At 40.3% G+C, this 27,034-nt stretch overlaps 2 protein-coding genes across 3 annotated transcripts; one reads left to right on the plus strand and one right to left on the minus strand.

Moving 5' to 3' along the window:
• The first annotated feature begins 727 nt into the window (after positions 1-727).
• Positions 728-6,686, plus strand: nrsn1 (neurensin 1). 2 transcript variants are annotated; one of them, XM_044034598.1, is made up of 6 exons: positions 728-891; positions 3,275-3,390; positions 3,615-3,707; positions 3,870-3,988; positions 4,287-4,474; positions 4,605-6,686. In XM_044034598.1, the coding sequence occupies exons 2-6, from the start codon at positions 3,295-3,297 to the stop codon at positions 4,706-4,708; spliced, it is 600 nt and encodes a 199-aa protein (XP_043890533.1). In that variant the 5' UTR covers positions 728-891; positions 3,275-3,294; the 3' UTR covers positions 4,709-6,686. The 2 variants fall into 2 exon arrangements, with proteins under 2 accessions (XP_043890533.1, XP_043890532.1); XM_044034597.1 differs by having other exon boundaries at positions 3,278-3,390.
• Positions 6,687-8,958: 2,272 nt separating this feature from the next.
• Positions 8,959-26,848, minus strand: LOC122775207 (doublecortin domain-containing protein 2-like). Its single transcript, XM_044035020.1, has 9 exons — positions 26,290-26,848; positions 25,718-25,772; positions 23,429-23,505; positions 23,116-23,250; positions 22,786-22,935; positions 21,959-22,013; positions 21,178-21,361; positions 10,323-10,387; positions 8,959-9,999 (listed from the first exon to the last, which is right to left on the minus strand). The coding sequence occupies exons 1-9, from the start codon at positions 26,574-26,576 to the stop codon at positions 9,118-9,120; spliced, it is 1,890 nt and encodes a 629-aa protein (XP_043890955.1). The 5' UTR covers positions 26,577-26,848; the 3' UTR covers positions 8,959-9,117.
• Positions 26,849-27,034: the final 186 nt, after the last annotated feature.

Genomic DNA, 27,034 nt, shown 5'->3' on the forward strand with positions numbered 1-27,034 from the left:
GATTCAAAAGCCAGAGACAGTAAGAAGAAAATGGTACATTTGGTACAGTGTGTTTGTGTTTTTGTTGTTTTGTTTGTTTGCTTGATCATTATCATTATCATTATCATGGTCTGTATTATTAATAATAATTATATACGTCTATATATACACATATACAGTATATACATATAATTACGTCACGGTGTAGTGTGTTTCTTTGGCTGCTGAGGTGGTGTCTTACACTAATGTGCGTCACTGACGTCTAAAAATAGACTGCCTTGGAATGTGACTGGAATTCTCGAAAATGGCGCGTGCTTGTGTTTGCACTGTAGTGTGCCTACCTGTCGTGGATTTGGACTCAGATGACTCACGTGTCTTTCTTCCACTGGACCCTTGTTCACTGCAGCTCTTCATTTTCAGTAATGGCATCTGACATGTGATTACACTCTGACAAGAGCATGGGTTTATTTGGTGTGCGCAAATATTATGTTTGCGTAAAATATAGAATATAATGTTAATATGCATGACCTTTTTCTATCAATCTATCTATCTATCTGTCTGCCTGCCTATCTGTCTGTCTGTCTGCCTATCTGTCTGTCTGTCTGTCTATCCTTCCATCCTTCCATTCAGGCCTCTTCTTTCCATGAATGTTGACTGATCTGAACTGATGAATGAGTGTGTCCTGTCCAGATATATAATCCTCCCAGCCCTTCACGAGCGTGGTTATTTATATTCGCTAATGAAAGCATATCATATTGTAAAGGATGTGACGGCTGCGCAGTAGAGAGCGTGAACATCTGAATCATCGAAGAACAGAGGGAGAGAGAGAGAGAGAGAGAGGTGACTGTAGAGTGATGGGACCCGGCTGAAGGAACAGCAGCGAGTGATCACTCTCCGGGCTGGTAATGTCAGGTAAATGATGACCTTGATGATTTTTAATCATATTTCTGACGCGATGATTGCTGCTTTCGTAAATAACAAAAAAAAACCTGGGACATACTATCTCCTGCGAGTGTTCTTTCATCGGTGTCATCGCTGCACACGACGTCCGCTTGCTGGCACATCTGGAAGTCGCTTCCATGAGCAGAAGAGCGTCGAACAAAATGTTTCTTTTTACGTAGCGTTGTCACATTCTACCTTATACGATGTTTGTTTTTTTCATTTTCTAGTGAAAAAATGAAACTTAGTAGAAAAAAAATGCGTTTGATTGTAGATGTTTCTTCATTTCCAGGATATTTCCATGTAGTCAGGAACTCAGAAGACCTGATTTGATGCTTTATTTTGAACTCTACTGCTCTAGATTCGCCTGGAAACTATAATCTGTTTCGATTCGCGTCTCATGGGGGTTGGGGGGGGGAGGACAAATGGATGAGATCTGTTTTCAGACTGGCGTCACATGTTACGTCTGTGTGTTTTCCTGCTTGGCTCAGAGCTGGAAGGGAATAATGGCGTTCAGCACCATGGCCAGCTCCCGGTTCAGCTGTTGAGAGGGCACATTTACAGCTCTCTGTCGGTTATGACGTCTTTTGCTCATTTGCGTGTCTATTTTCTATACTTCAGTCACCTATTCTCATTTTATTCAGTTTGTTATAGGTCGAGACAAGGTCGAGGTCTGTGTAGTGCATTTGGTTCCACAGATTCTGTGTTATTTCATTTGTTTTATCCTGAAATGAGTCTCTGCGGGTTTCTTAAGGTCAAGGTCAGTCACATCAAGTCAAACCTGAGCTAAATGTCTTATGTTGGGAGTGAAGCGATGCAAATAAATGAGCAATTTTAAAGAAACAACAGCTTTAAGAACACTCTTTTCTACAGGGACCGATGCTAAGGGATTAAATGCTTGATCTTAATGCAACATTTCATTCTTCACACTCATATTATGTAAGCTGACTGTTAAAAAAACCCTCTAATTTTCTTTAGTGCAGTGTGTGAATCCATGTTTAGTAATTCACAATAGTGAGTCACTCTCCATCTGCTCATCTCATCATCTTTATGGAAATCCAGGGCAGCAAAGACAAAGGCTGCAGAGAACCATGGCAGCATACTGTATTAAAGACTGGCTGACCTTCAACATGTTTTTATACTTCACATTTATGCACAAAAACTAACTTCATGTCTGTGTTAATTGACATGTTCAGTCCAACATAGTGAGCAATTGTGGGTATTGTGTGTTGTAGACAGTGAAACTTTCTTGCAAAAAAACCTGATGTATATTCAAAAGATAAACAAGACTGTAACATTAGCTCTCAGTAATAAACAACAATAGACAAGACAGTGGTGATATTGTTTACAATTGTGTAACTGATTCCCTGATTTGTTAACCAAATTATTCCATACACAAGCCAAATAGTTTAACCACAGCTTCTTTATTGGACACCAGGCCACCCAGTAGAGTAGTTCTGGTTGATTTACATACAGCACCTACCCTGACAAACCACAAAACCAATTACCTGCATGGTTTTGTTTCAACAGTAGAGTTATTTCTGTTCATTTATCACCTGAGACAGGAGAGCACAGCATTGCTGCTGTGGAACCATAATATATTTTACCAGGCTACATGTCCAGGCTTTTATACTCGCGAGACATATTAACAGTGTGAAGACATATTGGCAACACTGGGATCAATGCTTTGTTTTGATCCCCAGTCCCCAGTTTTGTTGTGGTTCAACAAAAACTGCAGGCAAGATTTAGGGCTCGCTGCTATAAACTTGAAACACTTTTACCCAGTGTTTGTTCAGAGGCCCTGCGCTGTGGAATAGAGATGGATGCTGAGGGAATTACACATGTGTATTAAACAACATTTCCTAGAGCAATTGTTTGTTTCTATTGCAGATTGTTGGTCCATCCTATTTAATCAACTACTTTAATCAATCTAGAAATTCCAATCGTTGTTGACGTTGCTGTATTTGTTTGAAGCTCTCACGCCATCTGTTCCGTGTGCATCTTCTGCTAAAAAGGTTGTTTCTGTGGCGCATGGGAGCACTGTGCGTTGTGCCAACACAAAATCGAATCCAAAGTTGTCGACCAGTGTCATGTTTCAGGAGAATGCATCATTAATCTCGATGAACTGCTTCCATGGAGTGTTACATAACTCTCCAGCATAGTGTGTGTGTGTGTGTGTGTGTGTGTGTGTGAGAGTTTAGTGCCTTTATGTGTCAATGTTTGAATGAACAAAATGTGTGTGTGTGTGTTTATGCAGCATTCACAAACTGTGTGGGTGGTTTCCTCAAAGCAAGTGACTAATCGTGCATGTGTGTGTGTGTGTGTTTGTGTGTGTATGTGTGTGTGTGTCCTCAAGCAGGTACACAGATGTGAAGGATGACTTCTTGCTCAGAAATCTGTGGGTCGGAGTATGGTGAAGCTCAAGCCAGCGGGAACTATCAGCAGTATGGAGTCCGCTCCTACCTTCACCAGGTACACAACACATACACAGACACACAAAAAAAAACAAATTGAATAGAGTATCTCTCTAAAAAAGTACCCGGCATCATTCTCTGCTTCATTCCCTTATATTTGCCCTCTCATCGTATAATCACTCAAATGATTTTGTTTTCTTTTTTTTTAAACTTGGGGTCTTAGTGTTTGTTTGTCTCTAATAGGTTTTCATTTTCTGTATTTGAAAAATCTCGCCCATGCAGTTTTACGAGGAGTGCACAGCGTCAATCTGGGAGCGCGATGAAGATTTTCAGATTCAGAGATCGCCGAGCAGGTGGAGCTCTTTACTCTGGAAGGTGAGGATGACCTTCCTGTGGCTGAGACCACACCATAGGTCACACTGTAAATGCAAGAGACTGCCAGCAGTGATGTGTTATCAGACCAAGATTCGACCCTCGTGCTATACGGAGCAAAGAAAACAATCTCTTTTAATCTCTTTTTTTTTCCCCCCCCTGCAGGTCTGTCTTGCGTTCGGAACACTGATCTTGTTGTCGGGCCTCGTTGTTGTTTTGGTAGGTTACAGCACTCCGACCAGGATTGAGGCATTTGGCGAGGATGATCTTCTTTTTGTTGACAGGTACGAAAACAACACAGTCATGTGTATGATGTCTTTATAGTTAGATTTAAGAACAGCTGTTTGTGGGTTTATTTCATGCCACGACACTTTTCTTAATGAAGAATATTGTGTTCACTGAGACACGGTAAAAAGAATTAAATAATAATAATTAACCACAACTCAAAAAACCCCATAAAAACTAGCCCCTTTGTAGGTCCGTAGTGTGTTTTTTTTTGCACAAAAAAGATGGTATACTTCTAATTAACGTTCTCAACTAACTGTATTTATTAATTAATGAATGTATTTATTTCTTTAACAGCCATGCTGTAAGTTTCAACCGTGCCCTGGATGTCTGTAAGCTGACTGGTGCTGTGTTGTTCTGTGTGGGAGGCACCTCCATGGCTGTGGGCCTCCTGCTGTCTGCCTTTGCCAAGAGCTACTCCAAAGAAGAGCTGTATCTGCAACAGAAGTTTAAGGAAAGGTTGGCAGATCTGCACGCAACAGTCGGTAAGAGTCTCTGTTTTCTGGTAACACAGGACGGACTAAATGGTCAAAACATATTTCTAAAGAGTTCATTTTAAAAGAGACACTGTTTTTGTATGGATATTCTACAAAGCGAACATTGCTTTTGTCGCAGGTTCTCCCATAATGAGAGCACCCACTCCTGGCGAGGGTAAGGTGCCAGTCACACTTTCCAAAGTCCAGAACATCCAGCCAGCGAATACAAAGTCGGAAACCTGACAGAAGCCTAAATAAAGGCATCACATCAAGAAGTGTGTTTGAGTATTGATTGAAGTGCAGACTGTGTGCGAGTGTGTGTGTGTACTCCTTTGAAAGGTCAGCTAACGTGTCACTTCAAGCTGTTGAGCTTCAAATTTTGGTTCTTCATCATTGTTGTGTTTGACATTAAAGTTTGGTTTTGATGTTATACAGGTGCAGAGTTAATTTAGATGAACAAAGTCTATCAGCTTTTATTTTTGAAACATCAGTTGTAGGAAATATGTAGTTGTCTAATTATAGTTTCCTTTTTTAAAAAAAAACTGCTGGAGAGCAGTTGCTGTGTTGTTGGAAGTTATTGGTGATTGGGCCATATTCACAGAAAGGATTAAAAGACGCACTATAGACACAACAGCTATTATTTCAACCCAGTGTCTGATGGAGCATCAGAGGATGAGAGTTATCACAGAGAGAATACTTTTTTAGTAGCGTGCACGTGCATTTTGATTTACTGTTACACCACTGCAACGACAGGCCAAGTGGAGTCTTCTACGAGAAGTCACAAGAACGTATTACAAACAGATCAGAACAGCCCTTGTGGGTAAATGTTACACTGGCATTTCCTTCTGTCTTGTTAAGCATCGGATATTGTCTTCTTCACTAAATCCTCTGGCAGGATCAATAGACGAGAGCAGACAGCCACTTAATCAAACGGCATATTTTTTTCATAAACAAGGTAAATAAAGAATTCATCATGCCTTCTATTACTGATAAAAAAAAAAAAAAACGTTAAAGTTAATGTTAAAATAAAGATGCTGCAAGGGTGTGTGATGGCAAACGACGCGACAGATGTGTTATATAACAGGGACGTGGAGAACACGGCCGCAGTTTGGAGTCTGTGATGTGATCATACAAATACGCCGCATCAAAGATTTGCATACTCATTTGGCAACTATCTAAAAACTCGCTGACTTGACTCGAGCGTGCGTACTGCAACTTCTATAACGTACAAGCACAATAAGCCGTTAACATGTCACCTTTTGCTGCTCTTAAAATTGTTTTAGCCGAGTCTCAATTCAGGGGGCATCGCCTACAGAGGGTGCATTCAGAGCTTGTCTGTGTCGAGCTTTGTCCCATTTCTAACACTGCTTTAAATGCAGCTAACAAATGGGACCTTTCATCCCGAACCAACGAAGGATCAAACAGGTGGATCCTCCCTTGTCAGGCTGATCCCAGAATTCAATGTGCACTGGAGACTAAGGATTTAGAACAATATAATGACGGCTAACGACGATAAAAAACATTCGAAGATGTTAAAAATATAAATAGCCTTCCACTGTGTTTGAAAAAAAACAGACAACTAGACGTTCACATCTTGAAATCTCAAGATGGCCATGTAGATCACCATGTCAAACTGTAGCTCTGTTGCTAGGTGACAGTGGCAAATGCAATAGTGAAGTGCATCTATGGACCAGACCATTTAATTTGGGTTCAGCCTCCACAGTCTGTTCAGCCTTTTTGACACGAGACTTTTGTCTGTATGGTTCATGTTTTTTGTCATTTTGTTAATCTTTTGTTAAAGCAGATCACACAGAGAAACAGAGCAATGTTAGGGTGGTAGTAAAGTGTGCAAGTGCCATCAAATGTGCAAAATGATGTGTTCTCTTCAAATCCATGTGGCAACAACACCGCATTACTGGTCTGTAGAGAAATCAATGAGTGGCTGTGCCGGGTACGCCTGTGTAACTTGACCTTTTAATATCATTCTCCGAGCCTTCTGTCTCATCCGTGTTGTTTTCCTCCGCCGTGCAGTGTCATTTCGACACTTCAACACGCACACTTCAGGCTCACACTCAGAGCATAACGGGCAACCTAACGATAATCAAGAGACGTCACCGCAGCAGAACTACGGCACGAGAAGACAGAGCAAGCTGATATAAGCAGACATTCCAGTGTGCTCAGTGTTTAGTAAGTGGTGAATAAATGTGCTGATTTATTGTTACATCATGCTGTGAATTCTGTTTTTATTTTTGACCAAATGTTGGGTTCCTCATGACTGCCTCGAACTCCACGATTGTTTTCCTAATTTGTCTGTGAACGCTGCTCTAATTTCCTCCGACTCTGTCATCAATTATGTCGTGATGTAACAGCAGATTCTCCCGGTGATTACAAACAAATAGAGGTTGGAGTGGTTTACAGACAGGTGACTGCTGCCAAAATAGCTTCAGTGAGCCTTGACCCTGACTCTGCAAGCCACCGGTCATCAATCCCAACATGGCCTAATCCTAGATGTACATTGGTGACTGAAACAGCCAAAGCATGCGAGTCATATCATTTCCATGCCTTTCTTCAAACAACTTAGTCGCACCGCATGGATTAGTCATAGGATCAGACTTTTCATCAAGGAATAAAGCTGCTCACATATTTGTATTTGCCTCTTTTCTGGCAATGTGAACAAAACTAAAACAGTTCCAATAGATTTGCTCACTGATGAAGCCTCATTGTGAGCTTCTCTTTGTCCATTTACAAATGTGTCGTCAAAACACAAATTGGGTCCCATTTTTATCGACACCTGACCGACTTCTAAGTCATTTTAGCCACTCCCGAAACACCGGGCCTCTTTTCAAGTCATTGATTCGTGACAACCTCGATATACTTAGTTCAGAATCAATAGGGACCTGTTTTGTACTGTAAATGCCACAGAGCATCGGTGGATTGTAACACGCAGAGGTGGTCCTGTGCGGAGGCATCTGCTACCATGATATTTTGCCAACAGTCACCCGTCTGTACAAAAGTGTCTATACAGTTGTCTATTTTTAAAAGAACACAATAAAATTGATATATATCGAGAGTTTAAAAAAAAAAAAAAACGTGTGGAAAATTCTGTGTATCCTTATATCAAGACGTACTCGGTCATATAAAGTATTATTCATTATTTAAAACATGCCCAGACACACAGACATAGACATGTAGGACAGGGACCAGTGGAGGAAATGATATAGAATTCATAATAAATCCAGAAATAGAAGGGGTCATCGCCTCAACCAGTCAGGCTTTATGACTCACACACACACAGCAGCCCCCACGTCTCCTGTCGTCCTCTGTCATTTGCTCTTCCTCACTCTCTCCCTCACACACGCTCTCCGTCTCCTGTGTGATGGTGACTCACCATCACACAGACGACGCGTGGATCCCAAATCTCAATGAGGCCGTCACAGACAGGGACATAAATCACAGTTTACACAACAAAGGAGTTCCTAATATGAAAACATAGACGCGCAAAAACCAAACACATGAATGAGAGCCACACTCCATTCTAAATGTCGTGTGTGTTTCACCATTATTTTTGTTTCGTGGTCTCAGCTGTTGAAGACTCAACTCTGTTACTTCCTCACCTTTGCATCAAAGCTTCTTCTTATATTACGACTGCGGGTCTAAAAGCCTGAACGTACCATTACGCTACCAACTCAAAGCTCTTAAACACAGCTCCAAACACTAAAAGCTTTTTTCCCACAATTGGTGTTTGCTCACAGATCTTTGACCACGAGCCTCTTGCACGGGGGTCAAAAAATGCTGACGAGTTCAGCTTTGTAAGGAAGTGATGTTGCATTCAGGGTCTTCCAAACTTACTAAGACGCAACTGAAAAAGAACTTAGGGCGGACTGATGCAGAAGAGATGAGGGAGAGATGTGTCTGAGCACAAACATGTGATGCACCGCTCCTGTTAGACGTGCCGGGCATGTAAAGATCGACCAATCATTAGTTTTCTTATTTATTTCTTCATTTGGTAGAAGAAGAAAAAAAAACAAATAAACACATCTCCATGAGATACAATGACTAAATAAATTAAACAAAATTACAATATGGGATGGCTTCACAAAAAAATGTCCTTACCATATCATTAAATGTGGCATTCAGACACAGTCACAGTTACACGTGGAGCGTTTTCAACAAAAATAGCATTTTTTTTTTTATCACTATCAAGCACTACTGGATTCATACTTATAATGTATATATATATATATATATATATATATATATATATATATATATATATTCATATATATATATATATATATATACATATATATATATATACATATATATATATAATATATATACACTTTGTGTACATTTAATTTTCTCTGCATCACCCCACTAGAGTCTTATATATGGAATTAAAATTTAACATCATGTCCTAATGTAAAATAAAAATAAGCATCACTTTTGTGTCTGTTAGGTGTGGATAATATTTTAAAGAATAGCTTCTGAAATAAAGTTCTTATAGTTTTATTTGTATATCATTTGTTTTCTTATCAGGACAAACTTCCAAAGGCCATATAGTGAATATCTCTGACTACCTGCTTTCATTTCAAATCATAATGTAAAACTTTCTAAAAATGCTGCTCATCCAATCACATCCCCCCCCCTATCTAATCTTTCCTTTTCCTGCCATCTCCATTCCCTTCACCACCTTTTTCTCCATTTGTTGCTGTATCTTTGAGTTCTGTTGATTTTTTCCCCTCCATGTCAGGCTCTGCTTCACTTTCCTCCTCATCATCTTCTCCACCAACCTCTCCATTCTCCTTCCGCTCCCCTTCCCCTGACTCTTTGGTCGCTCCCTCCTTTGTGTTCCTGCCGTCTTTCTCCTGGTTACTGTTGCTACTGTTACTTCTGTCATTATCGTTGTCTTTTGTCTCGTTATCTGGCTGAGTCTTGCCTGGGTCATTGCCGTTTTCTCTCTTGGTCTGTTCCTCCCCTGTGTCTACATCATTATTTTGGTCCTTACGACTTTTCTCCCCCTTTTCACCGTCTTTATCTCGCTTCTCTCCGTCTGAGTTTGTCAGCTGCTCGTCCTTTTCACCCTCAGAAGATGTATGGCTTCCATCCTCTTTCTCTATACTGTCCTGGCTCTTATCATTGGTGCTACTGCTGGACCCTTGCTCCTCACTCTTAACCCCTTCCTTATTCTCATCCGTGACCTCCTTTACTTCTTTTATCTCCTCATCTTTCTCCTCTGGTCCTGCCGTTCCTTCACCCTCTTTATCTTTATTTGCCTCTTCCATCTTCTCCATTACTTCTTCCTCTTTCTCATTGCTTTGCTCTTTATTTTCCTTATTCTCTGTGACTTCACTCTCTTTTTCCTCATTTGCTGATTCACTTTCCTTTTTCTCTTCCCCATCCTCTTTGTCACCGTTTGTCTCCTGGTTTTCCTCCTCTTCGTCTCCGTTGGTGTTTTCTGCAGCAGTTTCCTCCTGCTCCCCTGCTTGCTCGTCTTTCTCGTCTTCAGTTTTTACGCCTTCCTCTGCAGGTTCCTGTCATAGAAAAGCCCCACAGAGGCAATTTATTGCAAAAAAAATCAAGTTGGCTGCACTAGAGAGTGTTGAACTATTTCAAATCAAGTGGAGAATTATTGGAAACACCGTGAGCAACAGGTTGGAAAGGAGTGCACTTTAAGAGCGTCTTAATGTTCCATAACGGGTGTTAAAGAACAATTATAACACCACTATGTAACTAATGATCACACATAATGTGTATCTGCTGACAGTGGATCTTAATGAAGAGGACAACACTGGGTCCTGCGATAACCTACGATGTACACTGTTGTCTGTTTATTGCAAGTTTACAGCTTACTTACAGCTGACTGGTCTTGAGGGGTTTTGTCATCCGTGTTTCCGTCATCGCCCTTTAAATCCTGGTCGTCTGAGAACAGGGAGTAAAGATAAGAGTCATTGAGCATAAGAAATAACTGAAGTGACGGTTATAACGAAAATGAAAAACTCCCAGAAAGACAATAACTCTAAGCGTTTGCGTGTAATTTAATATAACATGTGCTTCATCCTGCTGTGTGATATCATGTCTCAATGAGTGATAGTGTCATCCTGGTGGAAATGTGAGACATTTATGGTATCACACATGCCTGGTGTGGCCAAATTCAGTTTGACCAATCAATTACTTGATTGACTAAAAATATCTTTAAAAGATAAGATACTTAAAACCTATCTTTTTACTCTAGCCTTCAACTATTTCATTTTTATTCCACCCTGTGCTGTGTTTTATTTGCATTTTTAGTTTAGTTTAGTTTTGACTCGAGCCTTTTTCCTATTTTAGTCCATCCTGAAAAACAGGGTTTTTCCTTTTTTGACTTCAGACATTCCCTTTTCATTCCACCCTGTGCTGTGTTTTATTGTTGTATTTGCATCTCTTTTCTTTTTAAATGTTATTTTAATTTCATTGGGAAGCACTTGGAGCTGCAGTCCTTGTACGAAAGGGTCTATACAAGTAAAGTTTATCATTTTTATATTATCAATCAACAAATCTCCCTCCCAGTATATAAATATGCCATCAGTGAAAGTAATCCATTAAGGCCAGAATTGATCACACGTGAAAAAAGAGGCCAAATCAAATGTACTGGTAGAGATCTAATGAGACTGCAGCAAAGAAATGGCTAATATTCAGATCTACTGGGCACATTTCAGTTTTAAAGAGACTCTGAAAGGCTAAATGAAGCAGAATAAGAGGTAATTCTGCAAACTGCGGCGCTGAGTATAAGAAAATGTGAAAACACCACAAATTGGCAATGTGCCTATTATTTCTGATTCATTTAATGTTGCTCTTCTTGTGTAGTGGCTTTATTTCATGTGCTGACTGGTGCTCATCATCCTAAAAACCTGAATTCCTCAATCACAGCACATTACATCATTTCAGAAATCCGTAAAATATCCTCCTATAAATAAGGGAGTTTTTATTCACCACCCAGTAAGTGGGTGGTTGTTGAGATTATACAGCTTTCATTCAGCAGCTGTGTTTTTTTTTTTTGTGGCTTGGGCAAGTGCAGCACAAGAGTGACACCTGGTGGTGAAGGGAAAAAGCACTCATCAAGTCTTCAGGCCAAGTAAACAACGTCACCAGACAAAGAAAGTGTCTGGTGTAAATCGTAAGGTAAATGTTGCTCTTACTGACTCTTAATGAGTCAAAAACAATTTAAATAACAATAAAAATGAAGAGAGAAATAAGTCATCATGTTTTGCTGTTCATTTTGTTTCCTTTGGTTGAGCCTTTTTCAGTTTCTCTCCCGCCTGAGACAACATTTAGGTATGTTTGGTTTGATTCTTAGTCCTTTCACTCATGCACTCACTTACATCCCTTACTACAAATAGGTTATTTTCTTTCATTTATTCATTTTTCTTAACAAAAACGTGGCTTAAGACAGACAAAATAAGTGACTTAAAACTTGTGTCTCAGGGAGACAGAAATATGACCAGCCTTTATAATAGCCCAGGCGATTACTTTCAGCTAGGGATAATATTTTCCAGTGCCCTCCTGTCGTAATTAAGTGTCTCAAGAACTGCAAAGTGATACTGTGGATTCTGGTGTTGGAGAATGGAGACATCGCATCACACCACAACTCGAAAACCAGCCACGTGCACATTCCCATTGAAGCAATCAGCTCAAGGCAGGTTTGTTGGAGTGCAAAATGAACAAGGGGATTTTCAGTTTTCATGTGAGCATCTGCACCACATGCCTTAGAATAATTAACCCTAAATATCATAAGAGGAATACAACTACATGCTCTGATAAACAACATAATTACACACTTGTTTTGAAACCCTGGACGAGACTGAAATTTCCAATCACAAGTGAGCGGCATAAGGAAAAAAAAAAAACAGGGACAGTGTAATTAATGTCTTTAATATTAGTTTCTCTTTATACACACTAGTTAAAGAAGAAAAATGACTCAGGTAGAGATTAGAAGAGTTTATGGAGACATTTAATGCATTTCAAATGCAAAACTGATTGAAGTTTAGCTATGGTGGGAGATGAAACGTTATGGTAATAATAACGGACCTCTTAAAGAATATTTTATGGAAATCGCCTGCATTCATTAACGGCGATGGCTGAGCGACTGAGTGTAAGCAGTGGCAGTGGATGAGCTGCTACAACTCTAAACATCTTAACGTGATTTGAGGACGAGGCGCAGGCTCGTGCAAATGCTAAATCAAATTAAACACAACATTTAGAACATCCCCTTACTCTTCATTAAATATAGTGGATTAAGGTTGTAGCTTTGCAGTCGGTTGGGCAGTTTGTGTTTGAAATGTGTCCAGACATTACACACAAACACAGGCGTACATGCACACGCACACACACACACACACACACACAGATTTTATTCCTTCTTTCACATAAGCTCACAAACAGCGGCACACATACCCACATTTTAGAGGCAACGCTACGTCTCATCCATCAGTGAGAGGTAAAATAAGGATGCAACTGTAAGCAGGTGTAATTAGTCACATAAATGGCTCTCACTGCCACTCTTATGAAAGGTAACGTTATAAATGACTGGTGTGTCACAGAAATGTAATAAAACACCACTGAAGATTAAGTGATCGCAGGTAGTACATTACAACAACCTCCCACTCCTCCAAAAACACAACAAACAGAATATTGCTCTTTACACACACACACGCACACACACTGGTTTCCATGACTTCAGAGGACATTGCATTGACTTACATTCATTTCCTGGAGACTAACTCTAACCCAAACCCTAACTACTGACCTAATGGTAACCCTGACCCTAACCTTGACCTAACGCTGACCTCAGCCTAACTTTAAAACATGTATTCACCTCACAGTGTAGCAATTTATGTTATGGGGACTTGATTAAGGATGACAAGTCCCCATGATGTGACTGCGTAAACAGATTTACAGTCGCATTATGGACACACACAAAGCCTCTGTGTAGGATATTTGGTCATTTTAAGGTCTTTTTATGGTTTGACAGCACAAATATAGGTCTTTTGCAATCTGTATCTTTTCTTTTTTAACTTTTGTTAAAGTTGTAACACCGATGTTGATTATCAAAGTGAGTTGGCTGACGCTTCGCGTGCAGGAACAAAGTCAATCACCCATGTTGTTTACTCGATATACTAATATATCTTTCTGCAAAAGAATATTATGCAAACAACTATGTTTGGTTCTGAGTTGGGCAGCTGTGCGTGAGAAAGAAATGTGAGGTCTGATGTCATGTTGAAAAGACTCTCTGTGCCTCCAGGAAGCATTTAATGTGAAAAAGCCATACAGCGCAATCACGTTCTTAACTCAACAGGAAATCTGTAGCACAGAAGTTCAAGATTATATTTTTTTATTTTTTTTCATGGCAATTGAGCAGGAGCAATTTGAGCCATGCAGAGTGTCACTGGAGATGTATGGCACTTTTAATAGCAGTGAAGTCACTGAGCTGGAGAAACCTGTTTTTTATCCCGACATATCTGTGTGTGTGTGTCTTGTATTTGTTGCCTTTTTAGGACCTTTTCTGTCTTGTCAGGACCAAGAGTTCTCATGGAGATCTAAACCTGGTCCCTAATGCAAAAAAAACAACAACCTAATTTATGAGGAACTGGTTAAGTTTAGTCCTTAGATTGTTAGGTTAAGGTTGGAGCTAGGAATTAACTGGTTAGTCAGGTTAAGGACAATGTTTTTTTTTTTAAGGCTGTCCAAATTAATGGATGTCAATTCAATGAAGAATAACTACACAAAGCTGTGTGTGTGTGTGTGTGTGTGTGTGTGTGTGTGTGTTCCAGGTATTACTGTGGGGACCTAACAATGTTAATAATGTAAATAATTATGTTTTAAGGTGAAGACATGTTGAATGGTTAGGATGAGGTTGGGGTTAAGTTAAGGTTAGGTTCAGGGTTATTAGTAGTAGTTCAGGTTGGAGTAAGTATCCAGGAAATGAATGAATGAATGAATGAATTCATTAATGTCCTGTCATGGAAAACAGACAAACAGTGTGTATGTTGGAGAGACTATGGAAGTTACCACATTAGTGAGGAGATTATCGTACTAGAATTGTACAAGAATTGCATCTGTAGGCATTTGCGTCTATTGATCACTGAACACGGTGGGTTAATCACAGCAGGTTGTTTGGCCATTGTATTTTCCTGAAACCACAACAACGCTGAAGAAAATCAAGCCTCTATTATCAAAGCCGGCACTACACAAAGACATCCCTTTTGTAGTCAGTGTCTATCATGAGACACTCAGGCATTCAAACCGTCTGCCTTACAAGCGCTGGAAAGTCAAGTTCCTGGAAATGCTTTGGATGTCATGGTCAGCGTGTTGTTGTTGTTTTTTTGTTTTTTTCTGCACAAGAGCAGAATCTTAATTCTCTCGGAAGCAGAGATGATGCAGTCCTGCGCCAACACAAATCACCGCTTTAATAAACAGAGTATTTATGCCGATGGAGCAAAGCGCAAGTGACACGGCCACCGCGAGGCAAATTGACTTCCAGTGGAATAGTGCTGTAGTGTTAAATAAACACTAAATCCTTGACACACTACTTAATGTATCTAAATCACTCTACACAACACTCACTGCATATCACCATAAAGTGTGGTATATTGCTTAGGTATAAAGACTCTGATTTAGCCCAGTCAGCACATGCCTGAGTTATGGTAGAGTGTAAAACAACATGGGCAGTAATTCTGAATGGTAATTATGAAATGTTGCCACTCAGCAATCATGCTTCAGTCTCTGACCAGGGTCCTGTTAAAACATTTAATGACTGTATGGTCAGCTACCATGAGAGGCACATGTGGCATTTAGTTTATTAAGTTTATGGCAATGTTGCACAGAGCAGCCAGTCGGGCTGGTTAAAATCTGATGACTGGGCAGTTTGGCTGTTCATCTGTTCCCGCCTCGCTCTCATACGCATACACACAGTCTACGCTCGTGTAATCCAGGTTTATACATGAGGGTATATAAAAAGAATCCGACCCATCTGTAAGAGTGAATAAACATGTGCTCACTTGTTACGAACATACCGTAACATCACAAGCATTTTTTTTGTTTTCTGAAGGCACTGCAAAGCAGATCCATTTGTCTTGAAATCTATGCAGGCATCTGCTTTAAATTCATTCAATTCTAGTGTTTTTCAAATCAAGGTTTGTTTTAATAATGTATCTGCACAAAGGTAGCTCACATAAAGTGAACAGCTACTTTATAAAATGCCCGTTATGTGCAGTCATGTGCCAAAGCGGGAAAGTTCTACCGAATAATGTTACAGTCAGACAGGATGCTCATTATTATTAAAGGTCAAGGATTAAGTTTTAATGTGTTAACAACACAAAGACGTTGTTCTTTATCACTTGTATCACCAATACATGAAGGCATTTACTCTTGCCATGTCACATGTTTTGGTGTCTTATAGGCTGATGTAAACCCTGCAGCTGCCTACGCTCCCATCACTCTCTCAACCGCACGTCTGACAAGCTCAACCTCAACAAAAAAAAAAAAACTGTGCAAAGTAGACGAGATGAGAAGTGACAGACGTTGAGGAATTTCGTCACTGACGGTGTCGCACTTAACCTGAACATTATATTTTATATGACATGGCGTGATTTGCGGCGCGTCACAGCTGAAACGCTCGTTAACAGATTAACGTGACAGATTAGCACAGCCGCCCTGCTCTTTAATCCGGTAATCCTGCATCAAAGGGTCATGGAGAACCTGTCGTGGTGAAAATGGGAAGATGAAAGGAGAGGAAGAGTGAAAGAAGGAGAGCGAAAGAAGGTCACGTTGCTTGAAATGTGGCACACAAATACACACACACACACACACACACACAGGCACAGACCATCAGTGCCCACAAAGCACACTTTCTAAGAACTTCCTTTTAAATATGCTATAACTCATCCTTTGCTGCTTAGGCTCTTTTTTTTTGACAGAGTCACACAGTTTAAGACACACAGTCCCTTTGTGTGACTGTCTCCTGTCTCCCATGGCTGTTTGAACCCAGTTTCATGGTGACAGGCATTATAGAAACATATGCTAACAAGGCTAATTCCCCAAAGCAGTATCAAAACTTATGACAGCAGAGGCAGAAGGTTGATCTGCCTCTGCACGTGTAAAAACGCACACACACACGAGTGAGAGAAACACACTACACACAATGTTTCATTTAAACATATAATATCACTATAAGTGATTCCATTTAAAAAAAAATCTCAAGAATCAGAAACCACTTGGGGCCACACGGTGGTGTAGTGGTTAGCACTCTCGCCTTGCAGTGAGAAGACCCGGGTTCGAGCCCCGGTTGGAACAAGGGCCTTTCTGCATGGAGTTTGCATGTTCTCCCCGTGTGTGCGTGGGTTCTCTCCGGGTTCTCCGGCTTCCTCCCACAGTCCAAAAACATGCAATGTGGGGATTAGGTAAATTGGACACTCTAAATTGACCATAGGAGCGAGTGTGACAGTGAATGGTTGTTTGTCTCTATCTGTGTGTGGCCCTGCGATGGACTGGCGAACTATCCAGGGTGTACCCCGCCTATCGCCCGATGTAGCTGAGATTGGCACAGCACCCCCCGCGACCCTCTGGTGGAGGATAAAGCGGTTAGATGATGACTGACTGACAGAAACCACTTCCTGAAGTCTCCAGAGTTGTGATTTGGCCGGCAACATGTTGAGGTTTTTCGACCGGGAAATTCACCTGCAACCAGATGCTCATTGGACTATACCACCTATCAATCACACAGGTGTCCACTCACATGTGCTATGCTCTATCGTCTATTTGCCACTAAATGGGAACTGACATCACGTCTGATTGATTGAAGACCAGAACCTCGTGACTGATGCCGTTTACTCCTCAGGACAATGTTTAACTGAAGTTGTAAATCAAGTGAGAAATAGGCTCATTTCCCATAGACATTTAGTTGGACTTCTTTTTGCTATTCAATATGCTTCCGCGTGGTTGTCCTTGGGTCAGTTCAGGGGCGGGCGGAGGCGGGAATCTTTTTTTGTTGAGCAGTAGAATTCAGAACTGAAAGTTTTTGAAAACATGTTTCTGTGGCCTCCAAAAAAAAACCTTGATTCCAAATCAAACTCTTTATGACAACAACAAAAAAAAGCATAATGTGGATCCATGATTTGAAGTGAAGTAAATGCTAAACCTTACTCAGTTTTATAGACCATGTTGTGTCACTGGGTTTCAGCCTGATGGCTTTGTAAGGAGTGCATAAACACATAAACAACTGTGTCTTTAAAAGCAGCTCCTTTATGCCATACTTTGTCAATACCGTAGCTAATGGTGGAATTCTTATCTCATCTTATACGACAAGAAAACTTGCTTATTTTGAGGAAAGGACACACAAAGCCTGTGATGTTGTGCGTCTACATTAATGCAAGCACAGACAAATACAAGACATGTAAGGGCCAAGATAATCAGCAGTCACCTCTCTGTCAGCAGACCCCCAACCCCCTCTTATTACCTTCTCGCTCTCTGGGCTCTTATCCATACCTTTCTGTCTGTCTGTCCGTCCTTCTTGATGTATGAGGCACTTTTGTTGATTTTCAGAGCAGCAATTTGGTCCCAGCAAGGGGCAGAGGCAAGTAAAATTCTGCTTTGATTACTCTAAATGGCGAGATTATCCAAATGAAAGGCAATTATCCAAACCCCATCCATCTCTCCCTCTACAGTAAAGCTCGGTGCCTGTTCTTTATACCCAACATCCGCGATTCACCAAGTCAAGCTTATTCATTATAGTCACCTTTTGATTCCACCTGTGCTCCCTTTTTTTTCTATCCTCATCCTTTTGCCGCTCCTTCATCATGTTCTTCTCCCTTCATCGCCTCAACCTTTCATTCCCTCTTCTTTAACCTTCTCTTTTATCATTACTTCTCTTTGCTTTATCTCTGCCCAAACCCTCATCTGTCATTTCTTCCTTTCCCTGTCTTTCCCTCTTCTCTTCTCCCATTCCCGTTGCTTAAGGGCGGCATTAAAGTAAACTGAAACAGAAAGGCCCCGGTGGAAAAAGAGCACTATAATAAACATCTTCTTTATATTTTGAGGTAAGCAACACAAACTGAACATTGATTGATTTTTTCTTTTTTTTTCTTTAAAGGAAAACACAACATTGGTAAGAGTCAAGAGACAACCAATGTTTTAAGGTAAGGTCAGGCCAAATGTATTTATTGTAGTAAGTTCAAATGAATTCCATGCCCTTTGCTGCATGACCTGTCACACTGCTTAGCCCCATCTTTGCTGTCAGTAACCACTGTGTTGACTCTAATGAAGTGGAAGAGTCGGAGACTTTACAATACACCGGGCAGAAAGTGCTGTAGTCATCCCAGCAGCTGATAGACAGTGAATAATGGGGATTGGCATGGCGACACACACGCGCAGACACGCACCACAAAAATCTAACCTCCCTGTCACAACAGAGTCAGCACAGAACAGAGGGTGAAAATCTCAAGTTCCATTCGTCTGTCTCATTTGTTTTTCTCGTTCTCTCTCCTTCTCTCACCCTCTCATATCTCTTTAAACATCTTTTTTTTTTACCCTTCCTCCTCCCCCATCTTTTTCTCTCTCTCTCTTACAAATACATTTACAAAAGCACGACGCCTTTTGAATAATCTTTGTTTTCATTTCAATTTCCCAGCAGAGACGTATGGGTTTCATATCGTGTGTTTTTCCACAGACTCTGCCAGTCGGCCAACTTTTCTGGCCGCGTTCCTTTTGGCAGCAGAACGAGGCGTGTTTACCTCACACCCAGACAGGGCAGGATTTCCCCAAGGAGACAATAACACCACAAACCCTGTTGCACTGCTGCAAATCGCTAAACAGAGGCGACACGAACGCTGACTTCTCACTGAGGAGCTAAACTGGACAAACGAGACACACTGTACTACCTGTTCCCTGACAGTGGGTATATAATGAATTTATTTGTGGTGAGACAATCAAAACGCTGTTTGCTAAAGTGTACAAAATATTCCTGTCTTCCAGTTACAGTCTGTTCAGTACCATGGACAGAGACAGACCGGCTCCATCATGTTCAGCATGCCTCGAGTACAACAAACGTCCAGAATACCCTTGTTAACGTGACAGCATTCATACAAAAATACTTTATAGGACACACGGTGGAGGGTGCATGAGAATGTGATATGCTCTCTAAGCCTTTCAAACAATTGTGTCTAAAGCCCGATCTTGTTTCCCATGCTGTTAATTTAATCTTTGGTCAATGTCACCCAAGGGGACCAATAATGCAGCGTTTCTCTGTGCCCATAATATGATATGCCAGAGTCTAATGCACATGCGATTGTGAGGGTGACATTACGGATTTCAAATGCTGATTTTAAAATGCAAGGCAAATAATACAATTCTTCTCTTTTTGACGCAAAATGCCAGCTCGTCTGAGCCACAGACACAATTCTCCACGCTCCTTTAGGCTTCTGTCAAACTCTGCTGCCAGAGGAGGAAACAGGCGACATCTATCATGAGCCACACAATGACGTAACGTGGCTTAAACGGCAGCAGCAGCATGAGTGACTATAAGGTCAGCGGGAGTCTGCAAAAGATCTACAATCCGTTCTCCTTTGTAAGACTTTGAAAATTCTTTCTCTCTCATTTCCATGACAATAGGAGACGACACATGTGCCGTTCATGTAAAATATGTGCCAGGCCCAAGAGCAACAAAATACCACAAACATGGGAGGAGTGCTCGTCAAAAATAAGCACAGAAGTTTAAAGCGGTTTAAAGTTTTCTGCAGGATGCAACAACAACATGAGCAAAAGCCCAGAGGATGACGTAATGCATTTCTTGTAATAGTGGGTAATGTCATCATCCTAGACCTACTTTCAATAAGTCTTGCTATAACGTGGGTAGAGCAACAGTGCCACTGTGTGGGCATTTAAGAGTGCACTTGGTTACATAAATGTTCATAGACCGTGCATTATGTCATACCCATGCATTGTGTGTCGCTGTTATTTTTTTTTAAAATAATATTGTAGCTAATATAGTCCTGTTTGTGAGGAATTATTTATGAGCGAAGACCGTTCAGACATGCAGAGACATGTTCTAAGACCAGGTAGCAATTAATACAGCATATGTCATTGTCATTATATCGTCATGTATTATAGGAAATATCTTTTTTTTTTTTTTTTTTAAGTCATGCGCTCATCTTCTGGATTGCCTTAGAACATGCAATAACTCATGTACGCCCACATGCGCACACACACACACACAGACACATAGATCCGTGCAGTTATCCTTTCAAGGACTCTCACTGACTTCCACACACGTTAACCAGTTAATGCCTAACCTTAAACCAATTCAAATGATTTAGCCCTAAATTTAAACAGATTCTCAGAAAATGAGGTTCTGCCTCACCAGGTTTTTAGTCTGTTTTTGCCTGAAACGGTCCTAAAGACACACACACACACACACACACAAACACACGCTCCTTTGTAAAATAAATTGTCAAAATCCATGACAATTGTTATGACTGATCATAATAGTATTATTAATAATATACTGTGGCACATAATTATGTTGTGTTTTAGTTTTACTGACATCAAAAAAGGTGAAAATCTGGCAGAAATATTATTATTATTGTTGTTAATAATAATAATAATAACAATAACAATAATACTAATAATATCATTCAACCTAAAATTTCATTTTTAAAAAAAAAAATCATAATCTATGTTACCATTGTCCGAGATGGTGAGCGTCATGCTTTGTCCGCTCCTCTTCTTCCTGAGAGAGATCAGCCTGGCCTGAGAGATTTCTCTGACGATGGAGGACAAGTGTTCCTTGTTGTTCCTGTTGTGACCTTGAAGCGAGGCCTTAGAGTCTCCACCTCCACTATCACTGGATGGCACTGTGGACTTACCCTGGAACAAGCGTAATTCCAGTCAGTTCACTGCAGTTTTGGGTGAGTGCTTACAACATTGACTTTTTTGGGGGGGATTTTAAACTGGCTCGGGGTGGAGAAATGACAGTGACAGATGGGTGTTTCAAAAATGATTCATTTAACTTAGCTGAGACTTATTGTTATTATTATATACAAATGAACTAAATGATACAGAAAACATGTCTATGCCAACTGTAAGCCATTGTTTACTACTGTATTTGCTTAGCATCATGACAAAATGCTAGTGCTGAGGGTACAATGCTTTTTTTTTTTAACACCCATTACTGCACCTGGCCAGGACGTCTTTGGACAACAGATAATTAATCTCAACAGATATTTCCTGGATAAATAAAGGTTAAATCTAGAGCCACTCAGAGCTCATAAACAAGTCAGTTAACAAGGTTAACGTTGTTATATATTCCTCCATAAAATATTGGAAATATGGGCGGTGACCATGTGCACTAACTACTGAATAAAACACCATAAGGCTGCGGGGAAACATTATTTGAAATGCATTGAACATTATCTTTTTAAAGCTTATCCTAAATAAATGCTGTGACCTTTGTGAGGTTCTTACATTTCCATTTTGCTTGGAGAATCTGTAGATTGGTGGAAGAGAGTTTGCTTTCATTCTATAGAAAAACATACAAAAATAGATGAATCGAGGCATGCACTTGAGATCAGCCTTGTAATTAACCCCAGTGCAACTTCACAATTCATCATATAATAATAATAATATATATATATATATATATATATATATATATATATATATATATATATATATATACATATATATACATATATATATATACATATATATATATGATGTGGTTGAATGAACTTGCACTTGATAAACCGTAAGCACCGACATCCTTTTTTGTCTGCTATTATTGTAAAATACATAAATAAATAAATAAATAAATAAATAAATACAACGCATGCACTTTCATTCATGTGCAAATCATTTGTCATTAGAATAATATTGGAGCTAAGGGATGCAGCTTTCAGGAGATTTGAAAGCAGGAAGTAGCCCTGGAGGAGTAATTAGTTGTCACAGTGAAACACATAAACACAAACTAAACTGTCTCCAAGAACCAACTCTCCCTTGTATTCCCTTTTTAAATTTCCACAGCTCCTCCTGAAGACTCTTCATACAAACAACGTGCTATTTTGGTCTCATTAGATGCCTTGAATATTAAGATTATGTATAGAAATATAAAGTTAATCAGAGCTAAATAAATCAACGTACACCTTATTATTGCATTATTTTGAATTGGCAGGCGTTTTTTTTTATGATAGCATATTAGCAAATATTAGACTCATGAAATCACCAACTAGCTCGCATGTTCTTATGGAGATGTCGGTGTTTTGACATGCTATTGTCTGCGGTGCAGTGTTTACCCATTGACCCTCCGTGTGCCTCTTGGTTTGGGGAAGAGGAGATCGCTGTAGGGCAGTTTCTTAAACTTTTCTCTGCCCACAGCCACGTAAAGCTGACCACTCTCCAGCTGATGCCCGTCAGTCACCTGCTGGCCTTCGTAGGTGTACAGACTAAAACACACGATTAAATTAGAGTTAAAAAAAATCAATAGAGAACCAAGAGAGATCATCTGCTCTAAGAGACAAACACCTGGTGCTTCTGTCATTCAATCCTCTGGATTTAATTTGAAGAAGAAGATACATAGACAGATATCAGAACACCTAATAGAGAGAAAACAAATCAACAGGTACCTTCGAACACCCCCCAGTACTTTGAGACCCATCCTCTCTGTGATCATCTCCAATATTTTGTCAAACTGGCCCAGCATCCTCTGGTGAATCAACTGCCTCACTGCTGGGTTCAACACGTCGCCATTTGCGACCACGCTAAGAGAAGAGAGTAACAAGAGATGACGTTAAATGCTTTCCATCCCCTCTCTCTATGACCTCAGGAAACAACAACCACCAAGGATGGGGGCACTTTAATGTGTATGTAAGTGACCCTGAAATAACCTTCAGGAAATAAACGTGGTGAAAGGTATGAAACGGAGGAACATGAACTCACAATATTGTACACGGCTCCTTGATGGGTTTTAGGAATCGAGCCGACGCGATGACTCTATTCTGTGGCAGAGGCTTGGCCTGGACAAGAAGGATGAGAATGAATAAAAAATGTCTTTGGCATATGAACGTTGGCAGGGAGGTCCACAGGACTGATACTGAATATCCTCTAGAGGCAGCAGTGCTTGGAGACACAGAGACAGGAAGGGTGTCAGTAGTTCAATGAAGCATTACTTGTTTATTGTGGTCTCAGTGTCAGGTAAATGATTGGGAATTCTGTTGTTGGAATATGGTGTGACAAATCTCACCTTCAAGAAACACAAGGAAAACGTCCACATGTGACCTCAAAACTACAGCCACAAAGAAAAGGACATTGCACACTTTGAAACGATATCTTTCACACACACACAAAAAAAAAACAATCCTGATACAATTTGAGATTTGAGAGTGAACTCTGCGGGTTCTGTCCAATAAGACCTGGTAACCCACTGTGACTCTAAGACTGAAAATTGGATCCTGTGAGGGAAAGAGATAAGAGCGGGGTCCTCTGGGATCTGTGAGTGCACCCTGGTAACAGAGCTTTAAGCTTAGAAGTACAAAACAGGGTAAAAAGTACGGTGATGCATACAAACAGGCTCCTGATTTCCTGAGTTTGGGACCCATGTTTTGAGCTGAAAACCATATAATTAACACATATTCTTAAACGTACAGTTTTTATTTGCAGAAATGTAACATTTATTTTACAATTTTACAAAAAAAAACCAAAAAGATTATAGTGTAACAGTCACAGATGGTAGCCGGTATCAAATAGACACAAGAAAGAAAGATGTGAACTGGGTTCTCAAGAAACTACTAAATGTACTATGTATTTATTTATTTATTTTTTTAAATTTAAATACACTTATTTTATTTTATCTTAAATGACTGTTTTTATTGTTTCAACATATTGCAGAATATAAATAGACGTCTTAACCTTGAATACGTTTGTCTTTTTTTTTTACTTTTGACTAAAGAATGTTTAAATAATATGCAAATAATTTTATTATAATTCACTCATCGAACATATTTTTAAATGGGTGGTTTACCTATTCATGATAATAATGATAATAATAATAGGTGTTAGAGAAATGGGAGTAAAAAACACAGTGCTCTAAAGCATATTCAATCAAAGAACAACACAATTGCTCATTTCAAGGAAAAGGGGAAGTTAAAAATGATTGGTGGATGCTGAGCTGTGGTCAAAGTATATATAGAACAATGAACTGTGTTAGCCTTGAGATATTGTTAGTACATCCCATAATTGCACCAACATTCAATAATGACCAGGGAAAAACAAACAAACAAACGTGTGCAGCATCAGGACAGTTAAGAGTTTTCATCATTAATTGCCACAATCAGCCAGATGAAGTGGGGGGGTCCAGCGAGGAGGTCCTTGTAAACTAAATTGGTTCTTTCATTGCTCGCCAATCACAGAGCGACAAGTCTGGTCAGATTATCTGATGTCAGACACAATTTCCTTTAAAAAAAAACAAAAAAAACAGGGAGGCCGTGCACATTTAGTGTCGTGAATAACAAAGACCTTGTGTGACTACAATGAATGTCACAACAGAAGTGTTTTAATGGCGTTAGTAGAGTTTGCGCGTCACAGTACACACATCTCTGCGCGTCCACACAATGACATTAACTCTCACAAACGTCTTTGACGGTCGACAAATAGACCAGTGTAACTTTCAGCCGCTCCTGTTCACGCTGTGACTTCATAGCGTGGTGATTAAAATTGCATCCAAAAGAGGGATGATTATGATCCATAAATGAATAATTCATAGCCACTGAGACAGCGACACAGTGATTCTTTACAGGGGACAATAGGGTGAAAAGCTAAACATTACACCTCGCTTAAATGATCTTTAAAACCCTTTTCACTGCAGGCGGAGGCAAGCGTGTAGAGGCGATGTTTGCAAATCCTCATGTATCAGGCATCTAGTTGCAGTGTCAAATGTTGAAAACTTGGATTGAGTAAAGATATTGTAACTGAAACCCCATCTTTAATAACACGGCCACTAGGTTAGATTAATCTACTGAACATTATTGAAATGAATGTAACACAATAATCCCAATTTCAATCACTTGATATTTTGTTCAACTTTTGTGTGGATGTAAACAGGCTCCATTTCTGCATAACTCTTTATATAATGCCAAAGATTATCTCTATAGAGGGATCCCTATATAAAAGGAAGTTACCACCATGAAATAACTCTCTGAGAAGAAAGTAAAAGTGACACTCTGCACTTGCCTGCATTGGAAGAGTCTGCAGCAACCGTCTCTTTCTGGAGCCAATGTGTAGGTAACTGCAAATAAAACACACACAGTGAGTGGAGTCAGCCTTAAGTAGCAGCGAAAATGATGCAGAACAAAGTAATATTCTAAAGCGACACTGTGGTATGCACAGTCCGCACAAACCATATTCACTTCTGCATATTCCCGTAGGTAAAGTATTTTTTAACAGACCATCATGGTGAAAGTACACACACACACACACACCACTGAATAAATAATCCCTTTAGCTGCTGCTGCTGCTGCTGCATCACTAAGCGAACCTCTCTACAAGTGCTGATCTCACACAGTGAACCAGCACTTGCTGCAATCACCAGTCCGAGCTGCTGAGTCATAAAGTTTAAGGCCACGGTGTGGTCAAAAGGTCAAGTAGACAGTAGCTGATTTGACAGTGAATCTGAATGCCTGCAATGAACAGTAATCACAGCTGACATGTTTATCTGTATTCTAAACTCAATTGCTTAATAGACTTAATTAAACTTAATAGAAAGTACATTTATTACTAGACCACAAGTCAATTCAGTCACTTACTCCAGCTTTTTGAACCTCTCTCTCCCGGCAGCGACATACTGCTCCCCGCTCTGCAGGCTCTCCAAACAGTCCACCTTGTGTCCGCCTCTCGGTGTGTAAATGTTCCTCACCGCTCCAAACGGCGCTTGTATCCCGCCGGTCACCTCTCTCAGCAGAGTCTCAAAGTTGGACACTCTCTTTTGGTTTATCACGATGCGACGAGCGTCGTAGTAAGGGTCGCCATTGCGGTACATGAAAACGTTCTTCACCACCGGCTGCGACAGGAAGTTTGGCTTCTCCGAGCCCATCTTCGTGCGTAAAAGCGAGCTGGCGCGCGGCGAAGAGATATAGCTTTAGTACGAACTTGCAACAGGTTGATCCCAGCAGCGAGAGAAAAGGTTACAGGCCATTATCATTATTATTATTATTATTATTATTGTTGTTATTATGACATTAAGGCTGGTCCATGCTGGTCAAACCGTTATAAAGTGGAGCTGCAGGTAAAAATATAAGACCACATGCGATCCGGTTAGAGATGTCAACTATCCATGCACGCTGCACAATCCCAGTCTGCTGCTGCTGTTGCTGCTGCGGCTGCTGCTGCTGCATCCGCGTCCTTCACTCCGCCACACAGCAGGTGATGGCGAGGAACCAAACGTGTTTGTTTCTCCCACGAGTGTCACGAGAGCTCATCTGTTGGGAAGTATCTATGGGAACACGCCGCTGTTCTCCCAACGATTACCAGGGAACTCACTCACTCACATTT

The sequence above is a fragment of the Solea senegalensis genome, linkage group LG9 (genome assembly GCF_019176455.1).
Source record: "Solea senegalensis isolate Sse05_10M linkage group LG9, IFAPA_SoseM_1, whole genome shotgun sequence".
NCBI classification, from domain to species: Eukaryota; Metazoa; Chordata; class Actinopteri; order Pleuronectiformes; family Soleidae; genus Solea; species Solea senegalensis.

Bases quoted from the DNA above. Each gene is read 5' to 3' on its own strand.
- nrsn1 (XM_044034598.1), top strand. From the start codon at position 3,295: ATGACTTCTTGCTCAGAAATCTGTGGGTCGGAGTATGGTGAAGCTCAA. The intron at 3,708-3,869 runs GTGAGGATGACC...CCCCCCCTGCAG, and splicing joins GGAGCTCTTTACTCTGGAAG to GTCTGTCTTGCGTTCGGAAC. The intron at 4,475-4,604 runs GTAAGAGTCTCT...CTTTTGTCGCAG, and splicing joins AGATCTGCACGCAACAGTCG to GTTCTCCCATAATGAGAGCA.
- LOC122775207 (XM_044035020.1), bottom strand. From the start codon at position 26,576: ATGGGCTCGGAGAAGCCAAACTTCCTGTCGCAGCCGGTGGTGAAGAAC. The intron at 25,773-26,289 runs GTAAGTGACTGA...TTTTATTTGCAG, and splicing joins GAGAGGTTCAAAAAGCTGGA to TTACCTACACATTGGCTCCA. The intron at 10,388-21,177 runs GTAACATAGATT...CCCTGTTCTCAG, and splicing joins GCTCACCATCTCGGACAATG to ACGACCAGGATTTAAAGGGC.